The 13521-nt window shown below is 44.2% G+C and overlaps 1 protein-coding gene across 6 annotated transcripts in view; it reads left to right on the top strand.

Annotated features, from left to right (window-relative positions):
• The window catches only part of APP (amyloid beta precursor protein), a 276131-nt gene extending 267404 nt beyond the window's left edge, over positions 1 to 8727 (top strand). For all 6 annotated transcript variants that reach the window (XM_047876433.1, XM_047876432.1, XM_047876431.1 and 3 more), the window contains one exon: positions 7763 to 8727. In XM_047876433.1, the coding sequence (XP_047732389.1) occupies positions 7763 to 7864 (102 nt within the window). In that variant the 3' untranslated portion in view covers positions 7865 to 8727. The remainder of the gene's footprint in view (positions 1 to 7762) is intronic.
• The last annotated feature ends 4794 nt before the right edge of the window (positions 8728 to 13521 follow it).

Below are 13521 nucleotides of genomic sequence, written 5' to 3'. Positions count from 1 at the left end.
CATTATACCAAGTAGCCAAGCAGAGCCTACAAGGTCATTCCAGATGTTCAGCCTGTTACCCTGCACATCTGGCTGAAATACCTTACTTTTTCAGAGTTTAGTGCAGTCACACTGGGGGTAGAGAGAAGGTTCACCAAGTGACATTCACGATTACTGCACAGTTACGCTTCAAGATTTTGTCCCCATGGGCCAATATGTGACTGACGTGTGTATAGCACAGAAGTCACGAGTTGCACCAAGAAAAGACAGTAGCTGCAAGGTTCATATATGACTTTTGGGGTCACCTGAGTGGCTCATGCCATTAAGCTGTCCAACTGGATTTTTGGCTCAGGTCATGATCTCATGATTTGTGAGTCTGAGCCCCGCATCGGGCTCTGTGCTAACAGCACAAAGCCTGCTTGGGATTCTCCTTCTCTCCCTCTCTCTCTGCCCCTCCCCAACTTGCATGCTTTCTCATGCGCTCTCTCTCTCTCTCTCTCTCTCTCTCAAAATAAACAGTTAAAAAAAAAAAAACAAATAAGACTTCTTAATCCCACAATACAAAATATTGAAAAATAAAGTTTACAAGTAAGTTCTTCTTATGCATTTTTTTTTAAGATTTTATTGTTGGGGCACCTGGGTGGCTCAGTCCGTTAAGCGTCTTGATTTTGGCTCAGGTCATGATCTCACGGTTCGTGAATTCAAGCCCTGTGTCAGGGTCAGCACTGGCAGTGAGGAGCCTACTTGGGATTCTCTCTCTGACCCACCCCTACTTGTGTGCATGCTCACTCTCTCTCTCTCTCTCTCTCTCTCTCTCTCTCTCTGTCAAAATAAATAAAATAAAACATTTTTTTAAAAAAGATTTTACCGGAAAGTCATCTCTACCCCCAGCGTGGGCTTGAACTCACAACCCCAAGATCAAGTGTTAGTTGTACACTCCACTAACTGAACCAGCCAGGTGCCCCCTATGCATTTAAAATGCGGTTCTGGGGTTGTGGCAGAGAGATCCTCATAGTATATGCAATTTTTTAGGAAACTGTTGGAGAAAGTGGATGAGTACATCTTGAGAAGTATTCGAATTTTTCGAACTAAGGAGATCTCAGTGACCAATCAAATTTATCTTTTCATTTCGTAGATGAGAAAACAACCACACAAAAGTGCTCACCCAGCGTCAATTATAGGGCCAAGGTCCAAATACAGATTGTCTCATGTCCTAGTCATTGTTTCTTCTATCAGAGAAAACTCCAGATGCTTCCAGTGAGTCAAACTTCTCATCAGCCCCACATGGGCTCCAAATCATTCTTGATCAGAGAAGGGCAGGAAAAGTTTAAAGAAGTTAAATGTATGGCAAAGCCAAAAACCTCGTTTTGTTCAGCACTTACATTCTCAAGGCTACTTGCTTATGGGATCTGCTGGTGGAAATTGGGTTTGAGTCTTCTTTTCCCTCTCCGTGCTGGTGTGGACATGCTAGAGATCTGACCCAGGGAAGCACTAACAGGTTTTCAGTGTTGTTGGCCTGTGTGTTTGAGAAGCCTGAAGTCATTAAGATAAAACCTAGCATCAAAAATCGGAAGGCAAGTAGCTTGTGCAGAAGGAATAGAAAACATTGGCTCGTTTGGCTAAAGCATAATTAGGGCAGGATGCATAGGCTAGATTTTCTGCTTTTCGAAAGTTGGAATTGTAATAAAAGTTTTTTGATATGCGAGTTCAGTTTTCAGTAGCAAACGTGTGTATACAGGCTCTTATTAAAATTGAGACTTGTTGGGGCACCTGGGTGGCTCAGGTCAGCTCAGTTGGTTGAGCGTCTGACTTCGGCTCAGGTCATGATCTCCCCGTCCATGAGTTCGAGTCCCACATCGGGCCCTGTGCTGACAGCTCAGAGCCTGGAGCCTGCTTTGGATTCTGTGTCTCCCTCTCTCTCTGCCCCTCCCCTCTCATACTGTGTCTCTCTCTGTCTCAAAAATAAACATTAAAAAAAATTGTTTTTTTAATTGAGACTTGTTTGGGAAAAAAAGAGAGATGGGGCACCTGGGTGCTCAGGGCTCAGTCGGTTAAGTGTCCCAACCCTAGATTTCGGCTCAGGTCATGATCTCCTGGTGCGTGAGTTCGAGCCCTGCATGAGTTCGAGCCCTGCATCGGGCTCTGTGCTGACAGCAGGGAGCCTGCTTGGGATTTTCTCTCTCTCCTCTTTGCTCTCTGCCCTTCTCTCTCTCTCTCTCTCTCTCTCTCTCTCTCTCTCTGTCTCTCTCAAAATAAAGAAACATTTTTTTAAAAAGAGAAAAAGCTGTGAAAGAACAGAATGATTGACAGATTAGACGGTAAGCACATCAAATAAGCGATGACGTCACCATGGACTCTGGGGTGTTGCTCTTATAATGGTATTTCAGAGCTTGTGTCTTTTGAAACCGTGTGAGATGTATCATTGTAAGCATCAGCTGACTTCCTTTCTACTTAAAACATGACTCTTTTCATTTCAGGTTTGGGCCCCCCCAAAAAAAAAAGTGTTTTCATACTTGGGTAATTAAACCACCCCTTTTTAATTCTTTATTGTGCCGTATGGGAATTTCGTTGTTTTTAATTGAAGATGAAGACACACCGTGTTTTGGTCATTGCAGGTGTACAACCAAGTGACCTGCCAATTCTGTGCCTTACACGGTGCTCAGCACAGTAAGTGCAGCTGCTGTCTGTCACCTGTAATTGTATGTTTTGACACATACAATTAGCCTGATGGATCTCCCCCAGAGGCCTCTTCCTTTTGATCAGTTCCAAGTGCCCGTTCCAAACAGCCGATATTGGTAAACAACAAAAATTTATCTCCTCACAATTCTGGAAGCTAGAAGTTTCAGTTATCTTTTCCTGTTTGTTTGTTTAATGGTTTTTATTTATTTCTGAGAGAGACGGAGAGCGAGCAGGAGAGGGGCAGAGAGAAAGGGAGACACAGACTCCGAAGCAGGCTCCAGGCTCCGAGCTGTCGGCACAGAGCCCGACGCGGGGCTCGAACTCCCGAACCGTGAGATCATGACCTGAGCCGAAGTCAGTCGCTCAACCAACTGAGCCACCCAGACACCCTGCTTTGTTATCTTTTTATAGAGTTATGGCACATGACGTTTCCTGATGAATGTGCCATCATACTGATGTGATTAAAAAATATATGTCTAGGGAGCGCCTGGGTAGCTCAGTCTGTTAAGCATCTGACTTCAGCTCAGGTCATGGGTTTGAGCCCCATGTCAGGCTCTCTGCTGTCAACGCAAAGTCTACTTCAGATCTTGTCTCCCTCTCTGTCTCTGCCTCTCCCCCTACTCATGCTCTGTCTCTCTCAAAAATAAACATTTTTTTAAGTTACTTACTTTGAAAAAATATATATATATATGCGTGTGTGTGTGTGTGTGTGTGTGTATATATATATATATATATATATATATATATATATCCTTAAGGGTCCTTTCTTCCTGGCAAGAAGTTGGCCCACCAGGATGGAGGTAGCAACCACTAACGTGGGTGTTGCAGAACAGCTGGACAGAATGGTCAGGTTAAATGGCAAGAAGAGGCACAGAAAAGTGTGGCTGGACCCAAAATCTCTTGTGGCTGGAAGCAGACAGCCAGGAGAGGTATTGGGAGGTCAAAAGAAAGCATCAGTGATCAATGACGATGAAGGCCTAGCAAAGAGTCCATCGCCTGCCTGAAAGATCCCTTAAACGTGGGCAGTAAAACCTAAGCAAACCAATTCTAGAAAGATGGAATTACAGTTAAGAAAATGAAGCTGGGGGCGCCTGGGTGGCTCAGTCGGCTGAGCGCCTGACCTGGGCTCAGGTCATGATCTCGCAGTTCATGGGTTCGAGCCCCGCGTTGGGCTCTATGGAGCCCGCTTTGGATTCTGTGTCTCCTTCTTCCTCTCTTCTTCCCCCACTCATGCTCTGTCTCTCGCTCCTTCAAAAATAAACATTTTAAAAAATTAAAAAAAAAAAAAACATGGACACAACCGAACAGAAAACCAACAGTGCGGAATTAGAGGAGGAAGAATGACCAACTTGAAAACGAGGTTGTTGTTTGCTCTGTTTTCCTTCCCGTAGCATGAGCTCCTTTGATCGTCTTGCCCTCTATGCGGTTGTGGATTAAGTCGCTGTGATTTATTTTATTCTCCTTTAGAATAACAACTTCGTTGTTGTGTCATTCCATCCAGAACAGGCAGCTCTGTCTCCAATTTCCCCCAACTGCTCTAGGGGAAATAATAGTGAGGTGTTCGTGCTGAGGCCCTGCCTGCCCGGGGCCGCAGTGGGCTGGCCCGTATCTGGTGGCCCCCACCAGTGCGGTAGCTTAGCCATCAGGGACCTGTCGCCGAGCCCCACTGGGGAGGAAGGCTCCCCGTTACCTGCCGTTCTTCCTCTAGCTGTAGGTTTATCCCTGAATGTGAGTACCCAGTGTTTCACTTCAAGCTCTCATGGGGCCGGGGACAAAGAGACACAACCCAGGCTCCTTGGGTGCCATTTTGTAAAAATAATCCCCCTGCTCTAGCTCCTGAGCCAGCCGTCTGAGGGTCTGAGGGCTAAGCCTCCCCACCACTTGAGCTGCCCTCCCAGCAACAAAAGATAATAATGAGGATTAGCAGGGAGAAAGGAGGCCAAGAAGACAGGAAAGTTAGATGCGTGGGTTGAGCCCCGGCCTCAGCCTCGAATTTCTGACAGGGCTGTTTTAAGCGTTTGGCTTTGGCCTTTGAAGAAGAGAGAAACTATTAAGTTGCCGGGTGTTCCCCTGACCTTGATGAATGCAGATGACAGGTGACAGCCAGTGTGAGGGTTGATGTGCTTCCTGGAGGACATAGAGCTCTGATATTCTAACAGTCGAGCAGCGTTTTTTTCTACACTCAGAAATACAGCAGCTTTGTGCTGGCTCTTTCCCTCAGCGAGACGTTTTGTTGTTGCGTTTTCGTTTTGTTTTCTTTTTAAATCCTGACGCTCTTTGAAATATCAGTTAAAAGGTGGCACAGAAACCAGAAGATGGCCCAAGTTCGAATGGCCTCATGCTACATACAGGCCGTTCCCTGGTAAGCAGATCTGGAGAGTGGTCGAAATCTCTTACTATCGGTGCTAATCTTTGATGATGACATTTTAGCTTACGAGTCCGGGGCTCATTACCCAATTGCCAATTAACACACGGTGACCTCATTTGTTGACAACATAGCGGGTCAAAGGAAGAGGAAGGGATGGGAAAAACATCCATAATTATTCCCATAAGGACGGGGGTGCTGAACATCGACTTGCGCGGTGTCGTCGGGGTACCGACTTGGCGAGAGCTTGTTTGGTGGCTTTGTTCTAAGGGGAAGTGCCCAGACTTGTCACTAGAACAGGAGAACTTGCCCAGAATGCAGCAGCTCTGACGAGGCCGAGTTAGGGGAATGTTCTGTGGATGGGGACTCGAGAAGCATGCACGTGACGGGCAGTCTGAGGGAGCTGCCCTGGGATTCGCTAAAGCAGTCATTCCAGTTCATTCTGGTGAGGTGGAGTCCTATGCAGGGTCCCTGGCAGAGCCAGAGTGTTCCAGTCGTATTGAAACGGAACCGACATATAACGCCGTATTAGCGTTAAGCGCACAACATGATGATTCGATATGTGTGTGTATTGAGCTAACACCCATCACCAGACAGTTACAGTTTGTTTCCTTGTGATGAGAACTTTTAAGATCTACTCTTTTAGCAACTTTGAAATCTACAACACAGTGTTACCAACTTACAGCCGCCATGCTATACACGTGGCTCCAGAACTTACTTATCTTATAATTGGAAGTTTGTATCTTTGGGCCACTGTCACCCGTTTTTCCCACCCCTGGCAACCGCTAATTCTCTGTATCTTTGAGTTTGTTTTTTTTCAGATTCCACACACAGTATTTGTCTTTCTTTGTCTGGCCTGTCTCACTTAGCAGAATGCCCTCACGGCCCATCCACGTCAACAAATGACCGTGGTTCCCTCTTCGTGGCTGTGTAATATTCCACTGAATAATAATCCATTCCTCTGTTGGTGGACACTAAGGTTGTTTCCATGGTGTGACTGTTGTAAATAATGCTGCATTGAACATGAGGAAGCAGATATCCTTTTGAGGTAGGGATTTCATTTCCTTCAGATAAATGCCCAGGAGTGGAATTGCTGGATTGTTTTAGTGTATTCAGAAACTCCACACTGCTTTCCATAGTGATCATACGAAAATTTCAGTCTAAATTTTATTAGCCAGTGTGGTTTAGTCCTATCAGGCTGCGTCCCTAGACCTGGTGTCTTAGCCTCCAGCACTCCTGCTCTCTGGTATTTTTACTTCTTTGGGTTCAGGGATGGTGCTTCAAGAAGACAGGTGTGTGGGTTCAGAACCATGCCACCAGACGGGCTGTCGGTAGGGAAAGATGTATAAAGAGCTGAATGTCACCTTGCAACAACACTCAGCTGTGGGGAATGGGCAGGCCGTATTCTCCTAAAATGATGGGGACCCCAGTTCCATCACGGGCAGAACAGACCGCATCCTTTTGAAGGAAAGACCGTCTTCTGCACAGCACATTCTAACTTTTCGGTGGAAAACATGCTTCTCCATTCTGGTTAAATTTGTGTCCATTCTCTTTATCTTCCAATGGTCATACAGAAAAGGAATTTTTAAAATAACAAAACTGAGCTTTCACTCACTCAGCAAAGAGTTGAGTACTTTGGCCCATCTGTTCGGTGTGAGTGGTACAGCAGATAAGAACAGCCACTCCCCACCTTACGGGACTAAGTCCACCTTGCCTTGCCGGGTGTGAAGAGAGTCAATACCCCTGCACAGCTCTGTCCTAACCGTGATGCGGGGGTGGGCGTGGGGGCAGGTTTACAGCCGGCCCGATCTTAGAGGGAAAGCACCACATCAACACAGAGGATCTGTTTGCAGATCTTTAACTGGACATACTTCCATAGTCTTAGTGCTCAGTTTTTTAAAAAATGCATGGATAGGGGCGCCTGAGTGGCTCGGTCGGTTGAGCGTTGAACTTCAGTTCAGGTCATGATCCCGCGGTCTGTGAGTTCGAGCCCCGTGTTGGGCTCTGTGCTGACCGCTCAGAGCCTGGAGCCTGCTTCGGATTCTGTGTCTCCCTCCCTCTCTGCCCCTCCCCCACTTGTGCTCTGTCTCTCTCTGTCAAAAATAAACATTAAAAAAAATTTTTTTTAATACATATATACATGTACAATCTGCAACAGCATATTCTTTCAATGTTTCCTTTTCTCCTGCGCCAAGTAGCGCCTTTGATATATGTAGATCATTTTAATTAAAAGATTCTCAGACCTCTCGTCATCATGTTAAATTTAGTGAAAACAGGGACAAATTAAAATGAGCATGGCAAGATAATCAGTCTACATTTATTTGCCTCCTGGTCTACATTGCTGACGCTCCGTGATGCTCTTGGATTTTTTTTTTCCAGCTTACCACCACACTTTCAAGTAAAACAGTTTTTGCACTGTGACCTTTTTATCCCTTGTTGGGCCAACAGGGAAGAAAAAAAAAGATTTATTGTGCCGCATACATCCAGTTACTGTTAAGTTGGGGAAGCAACCGCCGCCAAGCACTTTGCAAGCCGAGCCAGCTGGGCAAGGTTTGAAGCGCCACCTGGTGGCCGGACGGAGCATCTGTGTAACTGGTGGGCGCAGGCGTTGTGCTCTGAGATGGGAGAGGAGGGAGAAAAGAACACCCCGCTCTTTTCTCCTTTACTGTTCAACGTGAGCGCTCCTGAAAGATTGATTTTCTTTTTTTTTATTCATTTTTCCTCGCCCTTGCTTTTCAGGTCGACGCTGCTGTGACCCCAGAGGAGCGCCACCTCTCCAAGATGCAGCAGAACGGATACGAAAATCCAACTTACAAGTTCTTTGAGCAGATGCAGAACTAGACCACCGCCACAGCAGCCTCTCGAGTTGGACAGCAGAAACCATTGCTTCACGACCCATCGGTGTTCATTTATAGAATAATGTGGAAAAGAAACAAACCCTCCCGTTTTCTTCTTTACTCATTATCGCCTTTTGACAGCCGTGCTGTAACACAAGTAGATGCCTGAACTTGAATTAATCCACAAATCAGTAATGTATTCTCTCTCTTTACATTTTGGTCTCTACATTATTAATGGGTTTCGTGTACTGTAAAGAATGTAGCTGTATCAAACCTAGTGCATGAATAGATTTCTCTCCTGATTATTTATCACGTAGCCGCTTAGCCAGTTGAATATTATTCTTGTGGTTTGTGACCCAATTAAGTCCTACTTGAAATATGCTTTAAGAATCGATGGGGGATGCTTCATGTGAACGTGGGACTATAGCTGCTTCTCTTGCCTAAGTATTCTTTTCCTGATCACTATGCATTTTAAAGTTCGGCATTTTTAAGTATTCCAAATGATTTCGAGAATTTTTTTTCCATGATTGCATTTTACTGTACAGATTGCTGCTTCTGCTATATTTGTGATATAGGAATTACGAGGATACACATTTATTTCTTTGTGCCTGTTTTATGTGCACACATTAGGCATTGAGAATTGAAACTTTTTTGTCCATGTATCTTTGGATCTTTGATAAAGAAAAGAATCCCTGTTCATTGTAAGCACTTTTATGGGGGGGGGGGAGGGGGGCGGGAGTGTTCTGCTGGCCTCAAATTACCAAGAATTCTCCCAAAAAATTTTCCGCAGGACGATTGTACAGAATCATTGCTTATGACCATGATAGCTTTCTACACTGTATTACATAAATAAATTAAATAAAATCACCCTGGGCAAGAGTTTTCTTTGAAGGATAACTATGGATGTTAAATATTCACAGTAATTGGGGGAGGGGGGAGCGGAAAGAGGCAGATTCAGTTTCTTTTAACCAGTCTAAAACATTTTATTTATGATAGCAAAAGAAAGTGAGAGGGGAAGGGGCAAAATCAGGGAATGGGGAAGTCCTGCCTGGACAAACCCTTTTAAGATTTGTCTTCAATTTGTATAAACTGGTGTTTTCATGTAAATAAATACATTCTTGGAGGAGCGCCATTGTGCTGGTGTGAATGATTCCATGGTAACCACCGTTTGACCATGTAGTCCTTAAAGCCTGGTGAGAAACCTTCTGACGTAATCTGCTCTTGGACATCCAACAGATTTGTATCTTAAGTGCAAGGTATCTGAGTAGGAAACATGCATCTTCCAATGCTAGTAAAATACCTCATTGATCTAATTCAGTTTTTAGCTTGGTCCAAAGTATGTTTGCTGCTGTATCTTGGTCCTCAAGTTGGTCTCTGTCGTAGTCTGTTCGGACCGCCATAATAAAATACCGCAGACTAAACAACAGAAATTTACTTTTCGCAGTTCTGCAGATTGGAAGTCCCGGGGCAAGGTGCCAGCACGGCCGTGTGAGGACCCTCCGGGTTGCAGATTTCTCATTGTACAAGGTCACTGGTCCCATTTTAAGGATCCTCATGACCTTAGTCCCCTCCCAAAGGCCCCACCTCCTGGTAGGAGCACACTGGGCATTATAATTTCAACACAAGAATTGGGGAAGAGGGGACAGACATTCAGACAGACCATAACAGTCCCAAATAAGAGCTGAAGAGAGAAGCTCCAGGGAGTAAAAACTAAGACAAGCTGATGGCTAGCTCTAAAGCAGATCTTCTGAATGCTGACACAACTGACATTTTGGAAGGAATCCTTCCTTGCTGGGAATCTGTCCTGAGCACTGATAGATTTCCGGTCTATACTCACGAGACGCCAGGAGCACTCCCCACGTGATAATCAAAAATGTCTCCAGACATTGCCACGTGTCCCTTGGGGGGAACTAAATCACCCCCATTTATGAACCACAGCTCTGTAGCTTTTTTTTTTTTTTTTGAGATAGCATTAGTAGGTGAGAGGCAGAGAGAGAGAGAGAGAGTCCCCAAGCAAACTCTACACTCAGCCCGGAGCCTGACACAGGGCTCAATCCCACCACCTGAGTCAAAATTGAGATTTGAGTGCTCAACCGAGCCACCCAGGCACCCCTGTAGCTATTTTAAAACAATGTCCTGGGCACGTGATTTTTAGTTGGAGAGCCTGTCCCATCTGCTATCCCAAAGGTCTAAGAACACATTGATTGACCTGGTGTTTTTGCTGTGTTGTGCTTGGAACCAGGTGAGCACATGCATCAACCTTCCCATTTGAGCTCTGGATTTAACCTTTTAAACCAAAACACGAAACACAGAATTTTAAATTCGTTTCCTCACGTCACTGTGCTCTAAGAACAGACTCCATTAAAACTCGCCCGAGTGAGGGCGCCTGGGTGGTTCAGTGAGATAGATAAGCGTCCAACTCTTGATTTCAGCTCAGGTCGTGATCTCACGGTTCTTGAGTTCGAGCCCTGTGTCAGGATCTGTGCTGACAGCACGGAGCCTGCTTGGGATTCTCTCTACTTCTCTCTCTCTCTCTCTCTCTCAGAATAAGTAAATAAACATTAAAAAAAAAAAAACTCGTCTGTGTCCTGTTCTCTTGTGAACAAAACAACTCTCCCCCTTATCCTGTTAAGGTCAAGTAGACGTGAAGGCTATATGAAGGTGTGTTAAGGTATGACCATTTGGGTATAAGCTGCAATTCCATTTTGCCTGGCTAGAAGGTGGCCAACGGGGGGAAAGTTAGTCCTAGTATGACGGTACATTTCTCATGACACTAATGAATTAAAACCGAACTTTCATAGGTATGGAATGTTATTCCCAGGCAGGCTTCAGTCCCAATAACTGCAAGCTTTAGTTTTGATCATTTCAGAGCTAATGAGGAAATTTTTAAAGCATAGAGAGAGAGCTTAGAGAGCTATATAGATAGAATTTATGAAAAGAAATGATACTGCCTTACAGTCTTGGTTCTCAGATTGAGATATAATGAAAGGATTCTCCAGATGGTCTGGGGATTAATCAATAGGTAATTTATCCAGCCCAAAGATCAATGAGATCTTGGGGGGTGGCGGGGAGGGTTGCATGACCGACCTGATGGGTGAGGGATGGCCTCTCAACACGCTTTTCATTTGCATTTAGTTTATGATGAATAAAACTTGATATGCTCAAGGGCCATTTTGTATTTCTGAATTTTCTCTTTACATCTTTTTGTTTGGGGCTTGAAATCTATTTTGCCATCAGGATTGCAGTCCCTGCTGTCTTACTGTTTCCATTTGCCTGATAAATTTTTGTCCACCCTCTTTATTTTTAGCCTTGTCAGTTGCTGCATTTTCAGGGCATGCCATGTACACAGCACAGAGCTGGGTTTTTGCTATACGCGCCAATTTGGAAGTCTTTTTGGTTTAATAGGCAAGTTAGACCCATTCGGTTTTACGATATGACTATGTTTGCTCTGAGTTCTGTCAATTGTTGTAGTTACTAAGTATTATATTTAATGTGTCTCTATGGAAGGAGGATTCTTACCCGAGTGTGTGTATGGGTGTGTGTGTGTGTGTGTGTGTGTGGTTTATAGGAAGCGTATTTTTATTCTAGTGGTTACTTTTTTACAAATGATTTTTGCAGTGCTCGTAAATCCCTTTTTTCCTTAACCTTTACTAGCTGTCTTTTCCAAATGAGGTTCTTTGATCCCTTCCCACTGTCAACACAACAGTGAATGGTCTTACCCTACCCTCTCCCTTTTCTTTCCCTTCTCCCATTTTGTCAGTTGTTATTTGTTCTATTTATTCAGACATAAATGTTTATCTATTTTTCTTCAACCCTGATCCCACCCGATTTTAGTCTCTACAGTGGCATATGTGAAATGCTCTCCACCAGTCTTTTGTCCCCAGACATCTTTTGGTTGGATGAAGCTCACCCTTCCAGTTAGAAACTGTTAGAATTCCTCAGCAAGAGTGGCTAAAATGAACAAATCAGGAGACTACAGATGCTGGCGAGGATGTGGAGAAACGGGAACCCTCTCGCATTGTTGGTGGGAATGCAAACTGGTGCAGCCGCTCTGAAAAACAGTGCAAAGTTTCCTCAAAAAATTAAAAATAGATCTGCCGTGTGACCCAGCAATAGCACTGCTAGGAATTTACCCAAGGGATGCAGGAGTGCTGATGCATAGGGGCACTTGTACCCCCATGTTTATAGCAGCCCTTTCAACAATAGCCAAATTATGGAAAGAGCCTAAATGTCCATCAACTGATGAATGGATAAAGAAGATGTGGTTTATATATACAATGGAATACTACTTGGCAATGAGAAAGATTGAAATCTGGCCATTTGCAGCAACGTGGATGCAACTGGAGGGTATTATACTACGTGAAATAAGTCAGGCAGAGAAAGACAGATACCATATGTTTTCACTCATATGTGGATCCTGAGAAACTTAACAGAAGACCAGAGCGGGGGGGAAAGGGGGGGGAAAAAAGTTACAGAGAGGGAGGGAGGCAAACCATAAGAGACTCTTAAATACTGAGAACAAACTGAGGGTTGATGGGGGGTGGGATGATCACTGGGTGTTGTATGGAAGCCAATTTGACAATAAATTATATTTAATAGTAAAAAAAAAAGAATTCCTCAGCAAGAGCATGTGTGAGGGGCACCTGGCTGGCTCAGCCAGTAGAGCATGTGACTCTTGATCTCAGGGTTATGAGTTCAAGCCCCTCTACACGTTGGGTGTAGAGGTTACTAAGAAATTAATTAATTAGTTAGTTAATTAAAATAAAAACACATGGACCGTATCTCTAGAGTCCTAACACATTCAAAACTGATCTTTACGACCTTGAAACTTGAAAGGCAGCTTCTTTATCCTTCGGTGTCTAGAAAAATGCTGCTCTACTGTTTCTTTGCTTCGTATGTTATTTTTGAGAAATCCGAGGCCGTCTACTTCCCTTTCCTTTGTTAAGTGTTTTCATTTTTTGCCTAGAGGCTCTGACAGTTTTGTTCCTTTAAAGTCTAATAATTCAAAGTTGACTATACGGGGTCAGTTTTCCAGGTAACCCCCGGGACTCTTTCACTGTGTGGATTCAGTTCCTTGTTTCTGGGAACTTTTTCTTGGATTACAGTCTTAAATATTCTGTTCCATAATTTTATTTTCTTTTTCAGATATATCATTAGCACACACTGGGGCTCCTTTGCCTCATTTCCATTTCAACCTCTTTCTGATCCTTTTTATGTATTTGTTGTCTCGTGTTCATTTCTCTCGGTGGTTTCCCTTCTTTTATTCGGTTCCCTCCATTAAGTTTCTATTTGAACCCGTTCTCCCGCGGGCACCTCGTGACCTGTTCTTTATCACTGACACAGTTCTGTGATTTTCCTCCTCTGTCTTTCCTAAATTCGATCAGCTCTTGTTTCATTTCTTCCTGATTTTTTCTTGATCTCTCTACTTAGTTTTTCTATTTCTGATCCGGGCATTTTCCATCTTCCCAGATGCATGGTGCAGACTGTTTGATTGAATCTTGTGTTGCATGTTTTCTGTTCATATTCGTGTCTGGGCAGGTGCCTGGTTTAGAGCACATTCTTCTGTCTGTCCTTTCATGGATGGCGTTGGGAGGGCAGGACGCGATGTGTCTCGTTCCTGCTTTCTGTAGGATCCTCCATTTCGCTCATTTCCTTCTTTCC

Source organism: Prionailurus viverrinus, chromosome C2, assembly GCF_022837055.1.
Source record: "Prionailurus viverrinus isolate Anna chromosome C2, UM_Priviv_1.0, whole genome shotgun sequence".
Lineage (NCBI taxonomy): Eukaryota > Metazoa > Chordata > Mammalia > Carnivora > Felidae > Prionailurus > Prionailurus viverrinus.
The sequence above is the reverse complement of the archived record's forward strand: the minus strand, read 5'-3'. Positions and strand labels throughout refer to the sequence as shown.